The sequence below is a fragment of the Ranitomeya imitator genome, chromosome 5 (genome assembly GCF_032444005.1).
Source record: "Ranitomeya imitator isolate aRanImi1 chromosome 5, aRanImi1.pri, whole genome shotgun sequence".
In the NCBI taxonomy this organism is placed as follows: Eukaryota; Metazoa; Chordata; class Amphibia; order Anura; family Dendrobatidae; genus Ranitomeya; species Ranitomeya imitator.
The window spans coordinates 220200934-220220598 of NC_091286.1; the positions used below are offsets into that span (position 1 = coordinate 220200934).

Consider the following 19665-nt stretch of genomic DNA (forward strand, 5'->3'; position numbering starts at 1 on the left):
TTAATTGCAACGTGTGCGGTTGTAGACTTGTCACTTCTGATCAGTGCGGACGAGAGAGTGCAATGTCACTGTGCACAGTGTCAAAATCCTATTGAGCATCACTTACGTTTTTCTCACAATGGACTCAAAGAAAATAAGCCAGTCGATCTATTTACGCCCCCAAATCACTGCTCCAGCAGTTTTTAAGTTATAACTGGAAGTGCATTGAGGCAAGACAAGGCACTTCTAGCTTCTCGGCCTCACGCTGTATTTCTTACCAAGCAGCACTCTCATCCGGCTAATTGACAGGTCATTTGCTTTAGTAGATGGTCACTGACCTATCAATCAACCAGGGGAGGATGCCCCAATGCACTTCTAGACTGAGTCGACTGGCTTATCCTTTAATCTTAAACAACCATATTACTGATTAGAGGAGGGGGGGTAAAGTTTGATAGATTCCCTTTGGCAAACAAACACTCTTGATTCAAGGTGTCCCTCTATTTTTTGTCTACATCTTCCATGTAGACCTATGTATCTCCTAGGTAACAGACTAACATATCGTGTGTAGGCTGATTATGCAGTATACTCCCTTCCATTTGTCCACTACCTCTCGCATATTCTACGACTAAGGGCTACAGCCAGAAATGCGTAAGAATGCTACATAATTTTATCATCTGTCTGGACTAATTTTTTTTAACCCCTTCATGATCTCCGCCATATTTGTACTGCAGAGGTCAGATCCCCTGCTTTGATGCGGGCTCCGGCGGTGAGCCCGCAAAGTCGGGATATGTCAGCTGTCTTGAACAGCTGACTTGAACAGCTGACATGTGCCCGCAGTAGCGGCGGGTGAAATCGCGATTCACCCACCGCTATTAACTAGTTAGATGCCGCTGTCAAACACTGACAGCACCATTTAACTACCGCTTCCGGCCATCGGGCCGGAAAGGAGCGCGTCGCCGACCCCGTCACATGAGACATAGTAACATAACATAGTAACATAGTTAGTAAGGCCGAAAAAAGACATTTGTCCATCCAGTTCAGCCTATATTCCATCATAATAAATCCCCAGATCTACGTCCTTCTACAGAACCTAATTGTATGATACAATATTGTTCTGCTCCAGGAAGACATCCAGGCCTCTCTTGAACCCCTCGACTGAGTTCGCCATCACCACCTCCTCAGGCAAGCAATTCCAGATTCTCACTGCCCTAACAGTAAAGAATCCTCTTCTATGTTGGTGGAAAAACCTTCTCTCCTCCAGACGCAAAGAATGCCCCCTTGTGCCCGTCACCTTCCTTGGTATAAACAGAACCTCAGCGAGATATTTGTATTGTCCCCTTATATACTTATACATGGTTATTAGATCGCCCCTCAGTCGTCTTTTTTCTAGACTAAATAATCCTAATTTCGCTAATCTATCTGGGTATTGTAGTTCTCCCATCCCCTTTATTAATTTTGTTGCCCTCCTTTGTACTCTCTCTAGTTCCATTATATCCTTCCTGAGCACCGGTGCCCAAAACTGGACACAGTACTCCATGTGCGGTCTAACTAGGGATTTGTACAGAGGCAGTATAATGCTCTCATCATGTGTATCCAGACCTCTTTTAATGCACCCCATGATCCTGTTTGCCTTGGCAGCTGCTGCCTGGCACTGGCTGCTCCAGGTAAGTTTATCATTAACTAGGATCCCCAAGTCCTTCTCCCTGTCAGATTTACCCAGTGGTTTCCCATTCAGTGTGTAATGGTGACATTGATTCCTTCTTCCCATGTGTATAACCTTACATTTATCATTGTTAAACCTCATCTGCCACCTTTCAGCCCAAGTTTCCAACTTATCCAGATCCATCTGTAGCAGAATACTATCTTCTCTTGTATTAACTGCTTTACATAGTTTTGTATCATCTGCAAATATCGATATTTTACTGTGTAAACCTTCTACCAGATCATTAATGAATATGTTGAAGAGAACAGGTCCCAATACTGACCCCTGCGGTACCCCACTGGTCACAGCGACCCAGTTAGAGACTATACCATTTATAACCACCCTCTGCTTTCTATCACTAAGCCAGTTACTAACCCATTTACACACAATTTCCCCCAGACCAAGCATTCTCATTTTGTGTACCAACCTCTTGTGCGGCACGGTATCAAACGCTTTGGAAAAAATCGAGATATACCACGTCCAATGACTCACCGTGGTCCAGCCTATAGCTTACCTCTTCATAAAAACTGATTAGATTGGTTTGACAGGAGCGATTTCTCATAAACCCATGCTGATATGGAGTTAAACAGTTATTCTCATTGAGATAATCCAGAATAACATCCCTCAGAAACCCTTCAAATATTTTACCAACAATAGAGGTTAGACTTACTGGCCTATAATTTCCAGGTTCACTTTTAGAGCCCTTTTTGAATATTGGCACCACATTTGCTATGCGCCAATCCTGCGGAACAGACCCTGTCGCTATAGAGTCCCTAAAAATAAGAAATAATGGTTTATCTATTACATTACTTAGTTCTCTTAGTACTCGTGGGTGTATGCCATCCGGACCCCGAGATTTATCTATTTTAATCTTATTTAGCCGGTCTCTAACCCAAGAAGAGGTGCGATTGGTGACCCTTAATATAGGGTTTTCATTGTTTCTTGGGATTTCACCTAGCATTTCATTTTCCACCGTGAATACCGTGGAGAAGAAGGTGTTTAATATGTTAGCTTTTTCCTCGTCATCTACAACCATTCTTTCCTCACTATTTTTTAAGGGGCCTACATTTTCAGTTTTTATTCTTTTACTATTGATATAGTTGAAGAACAGTTTGGGATTAGTTTTACTCTCCTTAGCAATGTGCTTCTCTGTTTCCTTTTTGGCAGCTTTAATTAGTTTTTTAGATAAAGTATTTTTCTCCCTATAGTTTTTTAGAGCTTCAATGGTGCCATCCTGCTTTAGTAGTGCAAATGCTTTCTTTTTACTGTTAATTGCCTGTCTTACTTCTTTGTTTAGCCACATTGGGTTTTTCCTATTTCTAGTCCTTTTATTCCCACAAGGTATAAACCGCTTACACTGCCTATTTAGGATGTTCTTAAACATTTCCCATTTATTATCTGTATTCTTATTTCTGAGGATATTGTCCCAGTCTACCAGATTAAGGGCATCTCTAAGCTGGTCAAACTTTGCCTTCCTAAAGTTCAGTGTTTTTGTGACTCCCTGACAAGTCCCCCTAGTGAAAGACAGGTGAAACTGTACAATATTGTGGTCGCTATTTCCTAGATGCCCGACCACCTGCAGATTTGTTATTCTGTCAGGTCTATTAGATAGTATTAGGTCTAAAAGTGCTGCTCCTCTGGTTGGATTCTGCACCAATTGTGAAAGATAATTTTTCTTGGTTATTAGCAGAAACCTGTTGCCTTTATGGGTTTCACAGGTTTCTGTTTCCCAGTTAATATCCGGGTAGTTAAAGTCCCCCATAACCAGGACCTCATTATGGGTTGCAGCTTCATCTATCTGCTTTAGAAGTAGACTTTCCATGGTTTCTGTTATATTTGGGGGTTTGTAACAGACCCCAATGAGAATTTTGTTACCATTTTTCCCTCCATGAATTTCGACCCATATGGACTCGACATCCTCATTTCCTTCGCTAATATCCTCCCTTAAAGTGGACTTTAGACAAGACTTTACATAGAGACAAACCCCTCCTCCTCTCCGATTTTTTTTTTTTTTTTTTTTTTCGACCTCTATGGTTGTTGATGCCAGATTGCTATGAGCGCCACCCTGTGGTCGGCGCTCCTAGCAATGCAGTAAATCTACTACATAGGGGCGATCTGACGATTGCTCCTATGTAGCAGAGCCGATCTAGTTGTGCCAGCTTCTAGCTATTGAAGCATGGCAAAAGTAAAAAAAAAAAAAAATATGTTTTAAAAAATATGAAAAAAATAAAAAAAAAACAACGTTTAAATCACCCCCCTTTTGCCCTATTCAAAATAAAACAAAAAAAAATTAAAATCAAACCTACACATATTTGGTATCGCTGCATTCAGAATCACCCGATCTATCAATAAAAAAAGGATTAACCTGATCGCTAAATGGCGCAGCGAGAAACAAATTTGAAACGCCAGAATAACTTTTTTTGGTCGCCATGACATTGCATTAAAATGGAATAACGGGCGATCAAAAGAATGTATCTGCACCAAAATGGTATAATTAAAAACACCAGCTCCGCACACAAAAAATAAGCCCTCACCCGACCCCAGATCACGAAAAATGGAGACGCTACCGGTATCGAAAAATTGTGCAATTTTCTTTTTTTTTTTTTTAGAAAAGTTTGGAAAAAAATTTTACCACTTAGATAAAAAATAACCTTGGTGTCTATGAACTCGTAATGACCTGGAGAATCATAATGGCAGGTCAGTATTAGCATTTAGTGAACCTAGCAAAAAGGCCAAACAAAAAACAAGTGTGGGATTGCACTTTTTTGCAGTTTCATCGGACTTGGAATTTTTTTCCCTGTTTCTAGTACATGACATGCTAAATAAAACCAATGGTATCGTTCAAAAGTACAACTTGTCCCGCAAAAAATAAGCCCCCACATGGCGATATTGACAGAAAAATAAAAATGTTATGGCTCTGGTAAGGAGAGGAGCGAAAAACGAAAACGCAAAACCAAAAAAGGGCAAGGTCTTGAAGGGGTTAAAAGAATGAAATAAAGAAGCATTTTTTTATTGAAATTCAGTTTTCTGATCCAATTTTCTTTCCTACCTCTCGCAGTTGTTTCATTTTTCAATTTAGTTACATTGGCACAATAACAAAATGGATTGAGGTGAGCTTAGCCTTAAACCTGTTACCAGTTTTTGAGCCTATGAACAAATGACACCACCTTTAACTGCTCCAGTGCTGCATTCCACAAACGTGTCTTTCAGTTCCTGACTCCCCCTGTATGCCCCCATAAATACCATTTGATATGCTCCCGCTCCTCTCTGCTCCTAATCGCGCCCTCCTGCTTTGATTGATGTGATGCGTAATCCACATAGAAAACCTAGAGCTTGCGCCTGCGCAGTAGCCTCACAGGACCGCACAGGAGCACTCTGCTCTGCCCTACTGTGAACAGAGCATTAAACAGCGCTGCGCAAGCGCATAGTTGTGATTTATGTGAATGGCGAACGGAGATCTCGCACCTATGCAGTAGCCTCATTCAAATGACGTTGCATTGTACTTACGCAGTGCTATTTAATGCTTTGCTCACAGTAGGGCAGAGCAGAGTGCACCTGTGCGGCTACTGCGCAGGCACAAGCTCTAGGTTTGCTATGTAGTTGACGCATCACATCAATCAAAGCAGGAGGATGCGATTAGGAGCAAAGAGGAGGGACGTACGCCGCAGCAAAGACGCCCATCGGACCGGACCACTCTTATTTACATACAGCGCGGAAGCATATCAAATGGTATTTTTGGGGGCATACAGGGGGAGTTAGGAGCTGACAGGCATGTTTGTGGAATGCAGCACAGGAGCAGTTAAAGGTGGTGGCATTTGTTCATAGGCTCAAAAACTGGTGACAGGTTCCCTTTAAAGGATATATTTGGGTACTGCATAAATAGGCGTAGCACTGTACAATATACCCTGCATGTGGTACCACCGATTTACCTGCAGGTGTTGCACAAGTTTTGTTAGAATATCCTGTAGACAAGAATGCATTGGAAATGGACCACGAAATTGAAGCAAAAATAGTAAAATATCTAATTTTTACCTTCATGATGTTTCGAGGTGAGGACAACATACTTGGCACCTGACTCTTTTAAAATGTTTGCCCATTGCAGTGGGTCATAGAACTCTGCAGTAAATTGAGGCCCAAAATCTTCATAGCGGAAGCCAGGGGGGTAATTATTTGACATAAATTTGACATAAGGCTCTGACTTTTGCCCTTGCCAATACCACCTAAAAATAAAGAATAAAAATAATAATTGTACTTGTTTTCTTTTTTTTTCAAAGTGTACTGCTAGGAGCCTACCATCAGTTTAGGATCAGCTATTACCACTATATTATAATGAGATACAGAATTTGGTATGTATTGAAAGGGAGTGTCCAGCCGTTTATTGTTTTGTAGCTTATCCTTAGTGTAGGTTAGTGATATCAGATCAGTAGTGGTCTGACCAGTAGTGACCAGCCATTTTCAGGTTCTGAAAGGGAATCAGTATAAGGAGTGGTACCCTAGAATTCTGTATGCTGTGTAGGGGCCAAATACTGCAGCTCAGCAACTACTCAGTGTATCGAGCTGTGCTGTTCCAGGTCCATATACTGTTTAATCCTAGCTGCTGTGGACCTGAAACAGTAGATCAAGCCACCACAAATCTGATACTGTTGACCTATCCCAAGAATTGGCCATCAATATCAAACTCATGGACAACTCTACAATGTGAAAGCAGACCTCATGATCTCACTGCTATGCTGAGAGTTTGTGAATTTACAGTGAGGTCTAAGGGGTAAGGTTTCTCCTTGTGGAGAGTGACATACCAGCTCTGGTTTGTCAAGGTAAGGAGGCTTATTCGCCGTGCAATTCTTCTCTGGGAAATTTAATATGCAAATTGCCTCTTCAGCGAAAAAGAGGACTTGAACTCTATAGCGCCACCTGTTGGAAGTAGCGATCCTACAAGTCACAATCAACCCTTTTTCGAGCATTTTGGAATATGTAGCCTGAAAGATAAGAAAAAGAGGTTAGATTATACTTACCGTATCTGGGCGGGCGGTCCGATCCGATGGGCGGGCGGTCCGATCCGATGGGCGTCGCGGTCTGGTGTCTCCCATTTTCTTACAGTACGCCTGCAGGGCAGACAAAGTACGCCTGCGCTGGAGCGTGAAGACAAGAAGAGGATGTCATTGTAAGAAGATGGGAGGCCCCGGTCCGGGACACCCATCAGACCGGACCACAGCGGGACCGCCCCTGAGCGAGTATAATATAACCTCTTTTTCTCATCTTTCAGGATACATCGGGGGCTTATCTACAGCATTACAGAATGCTGTAGATAAGCCCCTGATGCCGGTGGGCTTCGCTCATCGTCGATTTTGGGGGTGACAGGTTCCATTTAATGACCAAGCCAATTTTTACAATTCTGAACACTGTCACTTTATGAGGTAATAACTCTGGAACGATTCAACGGATCCCGGTGATTCTGAGATTGTTTTCTCGTGACATATTGTACTTCACGTTTTCCAACTTTTATAAACATTTCCCACATGTCTACTTTACATTACACAATTTTTGAAACATTTTTTTTTGTTAGGAAGTCAGAAAGGTTAAAAGATGACCAGCGATTTCTTATTTTTCCAACAAAATTTACAAAAAAAAATTTTTTTCTTTTAATAGACTACATCACATTTGAATGAGAACAAAAGGAAAGATAGACTAGATGGCGTGGGCACAACCACAAATATATACATATCAAAAAAGATCCTTTATTATCACCTCACAAATTACCGTAAAAACATTTAAAACACATAAGAGAAACAAAAGATCACAACCCCACTCATGGATTAAAGTGAACCCCTGAGCCCACAACCAATCATGACACAATATGGATACATGAGCAAAAATATATATACAATTATATGCTGTACCCCTAAATGCACCCACACATCAATCCATGTGGTAAAAATGTATCCAACCCGTAACAGGTATTCATCTGATAGCCACAATACAAATGTACATATATACAACCTGGCTGTAATCGGGTAATGGAATCATAATCAAAAGTCCATGAACTTGTGGCTACTGGGTAGAAGGAGAGGTCCAAGGTTGTGCACAAGGGAATGATCCAACACAGGGCTCAGCGGAATAAAGTTCCCAACTGGGAAACGAGGGTATAATGACCCTAGAACTATACTGTTATAACTGTCCTCGTTATTCTCTGCGCCAATCACCATATCACAATCTACACACCGGGAAGCCCTGGGGACATACTTCACTTGTGGGAAGGTATACCATCTAGCTGCCATAGCATCACCCCAGCGGACCCCTAAGCAGCGTCGGTCACCCTCACCGAATACCACAGGTGGTGTCAGGAACACAAACTTTATTCCCTTTTACATGGACGTCCGAGGGCCACGGACCGGGTCAGCCACCGTGACATCCTCTGTGAACCGATGGACCCGGTACCGAGTACCCCACGGCCCTTGGGGGCGATATATATATATATATATATATATATATATATATACATACATACAGTGCCTACAAGTAGTATTCAACCCCCTGCAGATTTAGCAGGTTTACACATTTGGAATTAACTTGGCATTGTGACATTTGGACTGTAGATCAGCCTGGAAGTGTGAAATGCACTGCAGCAAAAAAGAATGTTATTTCTTTGTTTATTTTTTTTTTTAAATTGTGAAAAGTCTTTTCAGAGGGTCATTTATTATTCAACCCCTCAACCCACCAGAATTCTGTTTGGTTCCCCTAAAGTATTAAGAAGTAGTTCAGGCACAAAGAACAATGAGCTTCACATGTTTGGATTAATTATCTTTTTCCAGCCTTTTCTGACTACTTAAGACCCTCCCCAAACTTGTGAACAGCACTTATACATGGTCAACATGGGAAAGACAAAGGAGCATTCCAAGGCCATCAGAGACAAGGTCGTAGAGGGTCACAAGGCTGGCAAGGGGTACAAAACCCTTTCCAAGGAGTTGGGCCTACCTGTCTCCACTGTTGGGAGCATCATCCGGAAGTGGAAGGCTTATGGAACTACTGTTAGCCTTCCACGGCCTGGAAGGCCTTGGAAAGTTTCCTCCCGTGCCGAGGCCAGGCTTGTCCGAAGAGTCAAGGCTAACCCAAGGACAACAAGGAAGGAGCTCCGGGAAGATCTCATGGCAGTGGGGACATTGGTTTCAGTCAATACCATAAGTAACGTACTCCACCGCAATGGTCTCCGTTCCAGACGAGCCCATAAGGTACCTTTACTTTCAAAGCGTCATGTCAAGGCTCGTCTACAGTTTGCTCATGATCACTTGGAGGACTCTGAGACTGACTGGTTCAAGGTTCTCCGGTCTGATGAGACCAAGATCGAGATCTTTGGTGCCAACCACACACGTGACGTTTGGAGACTGGATGGCACTGCATACGACCCCAAGAAAACCATCCCTACAGTCAAGCATGGTGGTGGCAGCATCATGCTGTGGGGCTGTTTCTCAGCCAAGGGGCCTGGCTATCTGGTCCGCATCCATGGGAAGATGGATAGCACGGCCTACCTGGAGATTTTGGCCAAGAACCTCCGTTCCTCCATCAAGGATCTTAAGATGGGTTGTCATTTCATCTTCCAACAAGACAACGACCCAAAGCACACAGCCAAGAAAACCAAGGCCTGGTTCAAGAGGCAAAAAATCAAGGTGTTGCAGTGGCCTAGTCAGTCTCCTGACCTTAACCCAATTGAAAACTTGTGGAAGGAGCTCAAGATTAAAGTCCACATGAGACACCCAAAGAACCTAGATAACTTGGAGAAGATCTGCATGGAGGAGTGGGCCAAGATAACTCCAGAGACCTGTGCCGGCCTGATCAGGTCTTATAAAAGACGATTATTAGCTGTAATTGCAAACAAAAGTTATTCCACAAAATATTAAACCTAGGAGTTGAATAATAATTGACCCACACTTTTATGTTTAAAATTTATAAAAATTTAACTGAGCAACAAAACTTTTTGGTTTGTAAGATTTATGCATCTGTTAATAAATCCTGCTCTTGTTTGAAGTTTGAAGGCTCTAACTTATTTGCATCTTATTAAACCTGCTAAATCTGCAGGGGGTTGAATACTACTTGTAGATATATATATATATATATATATTTATATATATATATATATATATAGTGAGAGAGAGATTTATTCCAGGCTCCGGGGCATGTGGTGCCTGGAAGAAATCCCTGCCTCCTCTCTTCACTACAGTACTACCCCCCTCCATGCACGTCACACTGCCCTGTGATGAGTAATGCAGCACCGTATTCCAACGCACGCGCCATGCACTCTAGCGGTTATGGGTACTGTATCCGCCCTTCTAATGGCAGTGTCTTCATCCTGCTTCTGCGCAGGCAAGTCACTGCTACTGTGCAACTGCGCAGCTCGACCACCCCTCCTCAACACCAGTCCTACCCACAGGAGTTTGATGTGCTTAACGAGGACCTGTCACCCTGATCTTAATTTTATTCTAGCTGTGCAAGTAAACCAGTTTTGTTTTTTTTCACTAGTCCACCACACAGTTCCAGAGATATGATCCTATTTATTTAGTGCTATTGTTATGGTCTTTGCCAAGGAGGCGTGGCTTACTGGATTTTTGGGGGAATTTCTTTAGGCCACTCTGCATTATTACCCTGTGAGCCACACTCATTTGCTAATGACCATAAAAAAAGAGCCTAGCACAGACTCATATGGCCTTTGTGTACTGCCAAAACTGGCCATGTCAGGTCCCACTTGAATTGAGTCGTTATCCTATGGAAGCAATTCTCCCAGAGAGCCTTAGTTACCTCTACAGACACGTGTTTCGGGTGTTTGTCTCTCCTCAGTGCAAAGGAAGAGAACTGATTTGTCCGTCAATCACAAATATTGTAGCATATAGGCAACATTCAAAAGACAACTCCATTAACCAGATAACAGCCAAGCACTGCAAATGTATGGCACTTGGTCCTGGGCTTCAACTACACACCAGTAAATGTATGGTGTAGGGTCAAAGTATCTGCAACCTAACAGGAGCAGGTCCGCTCCTCTACTGTCTGACACAGCCGAGGACCCTGCGGAAAAGACAGAGGCGGTTTATTACTGCTCCTGTCTTCTCTTTTGCCAACAATAAAGTGGTCAGTATTGTTTTCCAGCTTTGTCGTGAGGCAATTCACACATCAGGCTCTATTTATTCAATTGCACAAAAAGTTCATTTCACTTAAATGGGAGCTAAAGTGCGATACTTGGCAGCAGCCGTTATCCCATGTACGGGGCATCCGTCACATATATATGGCCCCCGCTGACTGGTGGGGCTGCCGGGTGTTGGCCCGTGCCGGTCTAGTCTATGGATAGGGCATATTGTTTACTCCCGGACAACCCCTTTAAGCACTGATTAAGGGGATTGCGCTCTATCCATAGTGCCATCATGCTGAGCATTGGTGCCTGGAAGACGCACCAGTACACGAAGGCCGGAGGGGAATGGAGGCACGTCTCCCCAATATCGCCTCCATACTGCCCCGTCCCATGGATGACTTTCCATGCTTGAGCGGCTGTTTCAAAGTATATAGGGAATTTTTATTGTAAAATGAATAACCCCAAGAGAGCATGCAAGGGTCACTGCTCCACATTAGCTCTGGGCACAGTCTCCACTGATCACACCTCGTGCCCTCTTCACCAGGCACGTGCCCCAGCACCCCTCACTCCCCGGCTCACCAGAACCACTCGCTGCCGAAGCTGGGGACGGAGAACACTCCCCAGTGGATGAAGATGCCGAATTTCACCCCATCAAACCAGTCAGGGATCGGCCTGGCGTCCAGCGACTCCCAGGTGGGCTCATAGGTGACACGAGCGGCCCCCAGCTGAGCGGGGACGAGAAGCAGAGCGGCCAGCAGGGGGAGCATGTCCGCAGCCCCTCAGGATAGTGCGGCTTCTTCCTGTCTCCCGGATGCCCTGTCACGTGACCTCCGACAGTGAATGAGGAAACTCCTGCTACATAATGTGAGGCCGCGTGATTTACCTCATAACAACACGGTGTGTGGCTCTGTGCAAGCAGAAAGCAAACTGACACCGCATTGTAATGGACAAGTGCAGCCTCAGTGGAAACTGCATATCTCAGAGCCTGCTGCCTTCATAAATGAACGTGGAAATAGATGATGGCAGCTGGTTAGTAAGGGCTAGATGCACACAGCTGCTTGTGACTGCCATACACCACCTAAGGAATGGTGTCAAGCAGCCATGCAGGCATCAAACAACTACCTGAGGCTATCTGCACATCACAACTGGAGGCCATGGTCACACATTGAGCATTTGGTCAGTTTTTTACCTCAGTATTTGTAAGCCAAAACCAGGAGTGGGTGATAAATACAGAAGTGGTGCATATGTGTCTATTATACTTTTCCTCTGATTGTTTAACTCCTGGTTTTGGCTTACACATACTGCGGTAAAAAAAATTGACCAACTACTGAACATGGCCTTAAAAGGGCTGTCGATTACTAGGACCACCCCTTGATCAAAATGTTTGACCTTGATAACATAATAAATCCTATACTCGCCTCCCGTGCCAGTGCCATTCCCGCGGTGTCGGCATTCGCTCACCCCGGGGCTGTGATTATTGTGACACATGACCCTGGCACCCAGTTAGCGCTGGCATCACTGTCGCCGCCTTGGGACGTTTTGAACATGAAAAGGAAAATGTCTGAAGGCGAAGATAGTGACTCCAGCACTGATTGGGAGCCGGCGACACATGTCAACACCGCACAAGAGCGCCGGGGAGAGGAAGTGCCGACACCACAAGAATGGTGCCGGCACGGGAGGTGAGTATAAGCTTTATTATTTTATCGGCAAGAAGTTGTCCAAGTAGTGGACAAATTCTTTAAACTCAGGCAAACCTGACGAGTATTTCACGCACTGACTTTTTTTTGCTGAAGTGTCTTTTAGTTGTTTTCTCAGTAGTTTATAGCAAAATGCTCCAAAAAAAATGTATGGGCCTCTTCGGTATTCCTATTAGCTTGTAAAGAACATGGCATCTTCTGCGTGCAAGGTACCGGAAGAATGGGCATGTTACTTTTTTAACCCCTTTCTAACCTCGGACGGGATAGTACGTCCGAGGTCAGATCCCCTGCTTTGATGCGGGCTCCGGCGGTGAGCCCGCATCAAAGCCGGGACATGTCAGCTGTTTTGAACAGCTGACATGTGCCCGTAATAGGCGCGAGCAGAATCGCGATCTGCCCGCGCCTATTAACTAGTTAAATGCTGCTGTCAAACGCAGACAGCGGCATTTAACCACCGCTTCCGGCCGGGCGGCCGGAAATGACGTCATCGCCGCCCCCACGTCACATGAGCGTGGGTCGGCGATGCTTCAGAATTGTAACCATAGAGGTCCTTTAGACCTCTATGGTTACTGATCGCCGGCAGCTGTGAGCGCCACCCTGTGGTCGGCGCTCACAGCACACCTGATTTTCAGCTACATAGCAGCGAACAGCAGATCGCAATCGTGCTGTGCCTGCTTCTAGCCTCCCATGGAGGCTATTGAAGCATGGCAAAAGTAAAAAAAAAAAGTTAAAAAACGTGAAAAAAATATAAAAGTTTAAATCACCCCCCTTTCGCCCCAATCAAAATAAATCAATAAAAAAAAAAAATCAAATCTACCCATATTTGGTATCGCCACGCTCAGAATCGCCAGATCTATCAACTAAAAAAAAGCATTAACCTGATCGCTAAACAGCGTAGCGAGAAAAAAATTCAAAACGCCAGAATTACGTTTTTTTGGTCGCCGCGACATTGCATTAAAATGCAATAACGGGCGATCAAAAAAACATATCTGCACCAAAATGCTATCATTAAAAACGTCATCTCGGCACGCAAAAAATAAGAGACGCTACGGGTATCGGAAAATGGCGCAATTTTTTTTTTTTTTTAGCAAACTTTGGAATTTGTTTTCACCACCTAGGTAAAAAATAACCTAGTCATGTTAGGTGTCTATGAACTCGTACTGACCTGGAGAATCATAATGGCAGGTCAGTTTTAGCATTTAGTGAACCTAGCAAAAAAGCCAAACAAAAAACAAGTGTGGGATTGCACTTTTTTTGCAATTTCACTGCACTTGGAATTTTTTTCCCGTTTTCTAGTACACGACATGCTAAAACCAATGATGTCGTTCAAAAGTACAACTCGTCCCGCAAAAAATAAGCCCTCACATGGCCAAATTTACGGAAAAATAAAAAAGTTATGGCTCTGGGAAGGAGGGGAGTGAAAAACGAACACGGAAAAACGAAAAATCCCAAGGTCATGAAGGGGTTAACCACTTGGCATTTTTAGAAACTTGAAGAGGTTAGAAGACCTTGAAAAGCCTGAACAAATGCATGGCAAGTAGTTTTTACATAGAATTGCTCATGTCTTATCTATTGAACATTTTTAATTATTTGACCAGTGGTCTCGCCCACAGAATCTGCCAGAAAAAGACGTAATGTGCACATAGCTGTACACAGCACAATATTATTATTTATTATTATAGCGCCATTTATTCCATGGCGCTTTACATGTGAGGAGGGGTATACATAATAAAAACGGGTACAATAATCTTGAACAATACAAGTCACAACTGGTACAGGAGGAGAGAGGACCCTGCCCGCGAGGGCTCACAATCTACAAGGGATGGGTAAGGATACAGTAGGTGAGGATAGAGCTGGTCGTGCAGTGGTTTGGTCGATCGGTGGTTACTGCAGGTTGTAGGCTTTTCGGAAGAGGTGGGTCTTCATGTTCTTTTTGAAGGTTTCGATGGTAGGTGAGAGTCTGATATGTTGTGGTAGAGAGTTCCAGAGTAGGGGTGAAATCTTGTATGCGATTATGGGAAGAGGAGATAAGAGGGGAGTAGAGAAGGAGATCTAGTGAGGATCGGAGGTTGCGTGCAGGTAAGTACCGGGAGACGAGGTCACAGATGTATGGAGGAGACAGGTTGTGGATGGCTTTGTATGTCATGGTTAGGCTTTTGTACTGGAGTCTCTGGGTAATGGGGAGACAGTGAAGAGATTGACAGAGGGGAGAGGCCGGGGAATAGCGGGGGGACAGGTGGATTAGTCGGGCAGCAGAGTTTAGAATAGATTGGAGGGGTGCGAGAGTGTTAAGGTACCTTCACACTGAACAACATTACAACGATAGCGATCCGTGACGTTGCAGCGTCCTGGATAGCGATATTGTTGTGTTTGACACGCAGCAGCGATCTGGATCCTGCTGTGACATCGCTGGTCGGAGCTAGAAGGCCAGAACTTTATTTTGTCGCTGGATCACCCGCTGACATCGCTGAATCGGCGTGTGTGACGCCGATCCAGCGATGTGTTCACTGGTAACCAGGGTAAATATCGGGTTACTAAGCGCAGGGCCGCGCTTAGTAACCCGATGTTTACCCTGGTTACCATTGTAAATGTAAAAAAAAAAAAACACATACTCACATTCCGGTGCCTGTCACGTCCCCGGCGTCCGTTTCCCTGCACTCCTCCTGCATCCTGTGTCAGCGCCGGCCGGCCGTAAAGCAGAGCACAGCGGTGATGTCACCGCTCTGCTTTACGGCTAGCGCTTACACAGGATGCAGGAGGAGTGCAGGGAAGCTGATGCCGGGGACGTGACAGGCACCAGAATGTAAGTATGTGGGTTTTTTTTTACATTTACAATGGTAACCAGGGTAAACATCGGGTTACTAAGCGCGGCCCTGCGCTTAGTAACCCGATGTTTACCCTGGTTACCCGGGGACTTCGGCATCGTTGGTGGCTGGAGAGCTGTCTGTGTGACAGCTCTCCAGCGAACACACAAGGACTTTCCAACGATCACGGCCTGGTCGTATCGCTTGTCGTGATCGTTGGAAAGTTGCTGAGTTTGACGGTACCTTTAGAGGGGAGGCCACAGAGCAGGAGGTTACAGTAGTCGAGGTGGGAGATGATGAGGGCATGAACTAGGGTTTTTACAGATTCTTGGTTTAGGAATGTACGGATCCGTGAAATATTTTTGAGTTGAAGGCGGCAGGAAGTGGAAAGGGCTTGGATATGCGGTTTGAAGGAGAGATCAGTGTAAAGGATTACCCCAAGACAGCGAGCTTGTGGGACTGGGGAGAGTGGGCAGCCATTTACTGTAATGGATAGGTTTGTTGGGGGGGTCACGTGAGCTGTCCCAGGCCAAAAGTGTAAATGGACAAGAGCTGGGGCCCTAGAACTGAACCTTGCGGGACTCCGACAGATAGGGGGCGAGGTGAGGAGGTGGTGTGTGAATGGGAGACGCTGAATGTTCGGTCAGTTAGGTATGACGAGATCCAGGATAGGGCCAAGTCTGTGATGCCAAGGGATGAGAAGGTCAGTAGTAATAGGGAATGGTCCACTGTGTCAAAGGCAGAGGACAGGTCCAGGAGGAGGAGGATAGAGTAGTGTCGCTTGCTCCTGGCGGTAAATACGTCATTGGTGACCTTAGGGCAGTTTCAGTGGAGTGGTGTGACCGGAAGCCCGATTGTAAGCGGTCTAAAAGGGAGCAGGAAGATAAATGGGAGGACAGTTCAAGATGGACTTGTTGTTCCACTAGTTTTGAGGCATAGGGGAGAAGTGATATAGGGCGATAGCTAGATAAAACACCACCAAAATAAATAGTATAAGGGTATAATTGTTGAACAACCACAAAAAGCAAAAAAAACCTAAAAAAAATACTTTTAATAGATATGCATTAAAAGATGCTAACCATCATGATAGTTAGCATCTTTTAATGCATATCTATTAAAAGTATTTTTTTAGGTTTTTTTTTTTTTGCTTTTTGTGGTTGTTCGATAGCTAGATACAGAGGATGGGTCAAGAGAGGGCTTTTTGAGGATTGGTGTGATTGAGGCATGTTTAAAGCTTGAGGGGAAAACACCAGTTGTTAGTGATAGGTTGAAGAGATGGGTTAGAGTTGGGAAGAAGACTGTGGCGAGGTTTGGGATGAAGTGGGAAGGGATCGGGTCAAGTGCACAGGTGGTGAGATGCGATCTTGAGAGTAGAGTGGCGAGTCGATCTTTTGTAATGGTGGAGAAGTTGGTTTTCAAGGTGGAGGGCTGGGTAGTTGGGAGGAAGGGCTCTGGGGGTTGTTGACTAAAACGGTCTCTGATGTTCTCAATCTTCTGCTTGAAAAATGAGGCAAAGTCTTCAGCTGAGATGAGTAGGGAGGGAGGAGGTGCTGGGGGACGGAGGAGAGAGTTGAAGGTGTTGAATAACTGTTTAGGGTTGTGAGACAGGGAGGATATGAGAGACGAGAAGTAGGTTTGTTTAGCTGTGGCGAATGTGGCCTTGAAAGTAGTGAGGGACTGTTTGAATGCGATAAAGTGCTCGTTGGAGTGGGCTCTTTTCCATCTCTGCTCTGCAGCCCTGGAAGCTCGCCTCAGTTCTTTGGTCAGGCTGGTGTGCCAGGGCTGTCTGTTGATTTTGCGAGCTTTGGTATGTGTGAGAGGGGCAAGAGATTCCAAAGCTGCAGCTATTGTGGTGTTATATAGAGCAGCAGCGTCATCCGCATTGTGTAGGGAACTTATGTCTGTGAGAGGGAGGAGGGATTCAGAGAGTGAATGTAGATCAAGGTGTTTAAGATTTCTGCGAGGGTGTGCAAGTTTGTGGGGTGGGGATTGTAGACAAGGAGTGGAGAGGGAAGAGAATATGAGTAGATTGTGGTCAGAAAGAGAAAGAGGTGAGTTAGAGAGGGAGCAGAGGCGGGTGAAGATGAGGTCCAATGTGTGACCATCTTTGTGAGTGGCTGCAGAAGAGCATTGAGTGAGGCCGAAAGAGGAAGTAAGAGATAGAAGTTTAGTGGCAGCTGAGAGGGAAGTGTCAATGGGGATGTTGAAGTCACCCATGATGATAGTGGGGATGTCCGCAGAAAGGAAATTAAGTAGCCAGGTGGTGAAGTGGTCAAAGAAGGTAGTGGCTGGCTCTGGGGGGTGGTAAATGACAGCCAGTTGGAGGTTGGTAGGGGCATAGATGTGCACAGAGTGCACCTCAAAGGAAGGGAGGGTAACAGAGGGTGGCAGTGGGATTGGGGTGAAGGAGCAGTTATCTGACAAGAGAAAACCAACTCCTCCGCCCTGCTTGCTGCTGGGCGGGGTGTGTGAGAAAGGTGGAAGCCACCATAGGAAAGTGCAGCAGGAGAGGCTGTGTCAGAAGGGGTGAGCCAGGTTTCAGTGATGGCGAGGAAGGAAAGTTTGGTAGTAACAAAAAGATCGTGGATGTAGGAAAGCTTGTTGCAGACGGAGCGAGCGTTCTACAGAGCTCCTGCTAGTGGGACTGGGGAAGTGGGGGCTGGGTGAATGGGTATAAGGTTAGAGAGGTTACGGGAATTTGTGATGGAGCGTGGGTGGGAGGTAGAACTGACTGTGGGGATGTGGTGAGGAGGACCAGGATTTGGAGAGATATCACCAGCAGTGAGAAGGAGCAGAGAAAGTTTTAGCAGGTGGGAGCAGGAGAGGGCATGAGGTGGCTGTCTGTGCTTGGAGACAGAGGATTGAATGTTAAGGAACAGATCTGAGGAGGAGGTGAGATGGATGGGGAGGATTGAAGAGGAGATGAACAGTTCTTTACTAGGAGTAGGGATTAGGGGAGTTTGCAGAAAGTGAAGAATTATAAGGGTGAAAGTGAAAACAAACATAAACATTGTTTACAGTGACTGTATCCAGTTATATATAATATATAATATTGAAATATCATTGCAAGAATATGCTCAAATGATAATGCTATACACCAGGGACGGCATCGGGGAGGGGGAAAGTAACTGGACAATTGTCAAGAGCCCTCTCCAGAAAAAGTAGTAGTAGTGCAGCTACCATACCCACTTACACGGTGTGGCCCTCAATGACTGCCCCTCATAACTATATCGGTGCAACGCATCCTGATGCAGTTAGACTCTGCAGTAGAACATGGAGCTAAGGCTACTTTCACACTTCTGTCTTTTGTCCTCCGTCGCAATCCGTCGTTATGGGCAAAAAACGCATCCTGCAAATGTGCTTGCAGGATGCGTTTTTTGCCCATACACTTGTATTAGCGACGGATCGCGACAGATGGGCACACATGGCATCCGTCGTGCGACGGATCCGTTGTGTTTTGGCGGACGTGACGCACAAAAAATCGTTCAATGTAACTTTTTTTGTGCGATGTGTCCGCCATTTTTGACCGCACATGCGAGGCCAAAACTCCGCCCCCCTCCTCCCCGGACTGCAGAATGGGCAGCGGATGCATTGAACAACTGCATCCGCTGCCAATGACTTGCAGTTATTTCACAATGTCCGTCGGTACGTCGGCCCGACGGAAGTGTGAAAGTAGCCTAAGGTCTACCTTTCCCTGTCCGCTCTCCATTCTGTAGTGCAGTGTTCCTCAACTCAGTCCTCAAAGCCCACCAACAGATCATGTTTTCAGGATTACCTTTGTAGTGCACAGGTGATGCAATTATCACCTGGGCAAGACTAAGGAAATCCTGAAAACATGATCTGTTGGTGGGCCTTGATGACTGGAGTTGGGGACCCCTGCTGTAGTGTGCAGGTCGCATTAGGCCTGCGCCGGCTGAAGCACTTGCAGGATGTCAGCTTTCCGATGCATGTGTCATGATGACTTCACCGTATTGTTTCGCCCATGCTTGTGTAAACCGTGGACCAGGATGGGCTTCCCAGAATACACTGAAGCTGTGGACAAGGAAAGCAATAAACACTGAATTTGTCAAATGAACTTTTACTGTTAGGCCGGGATCACACACAGCGAGATACGGCCGAGTCTTGCAGGTTAAAACCAAGCTCTGGCACCGGCACTCCAGAGCGGAGTGTGCAGCTCCAGGTATTGCTATGCGGTCGCACACTCCACTCTGGAGTGACGGTGCCAGAGCTTGGTTTTAACCTGCGAGACTCGGCCGTATCTCGCTGTGTGTGATCCCGGCCTTAAACTCAGACTGGTTACTCTTCTACCAACCAACAAAATGTGACAGGTTAGTTCACCTACACCCATGAACTGACCAGGACTACTGTGCT

At 45.3% G+C, this 19665-nt stretch overlaps 1 protein-coding gene across 1 annotated transcript in view; it reads right to left on the reverse strand.

The window, feature by feature from the left end:
- The window catches only part of FUCA2 (alpha-L-fucosidase 2), a 65713-nt gene extending 54100 nt beyond the window's left edge, over positions 1-11613 (reverse strand). The window contains exons 1-2 of the mRNA XM_069725906.1: positions 11373-11613; positions 5714-5901 (exon numbers count right to left, since the gene is read on the reverse strand). Coding sequence (XP_069582007.1) covers positions 5714-5901; positions 11373-11560 — 376 coding nt within the window. The 5' untranslated portion in view covers positions 11561-11613. The remainder of the gene's footprint in view (positions 1-5713; positions 5902-11372) is intronic.
- Positions 11614-19665: the final 8052 nt, after the last annotated feature.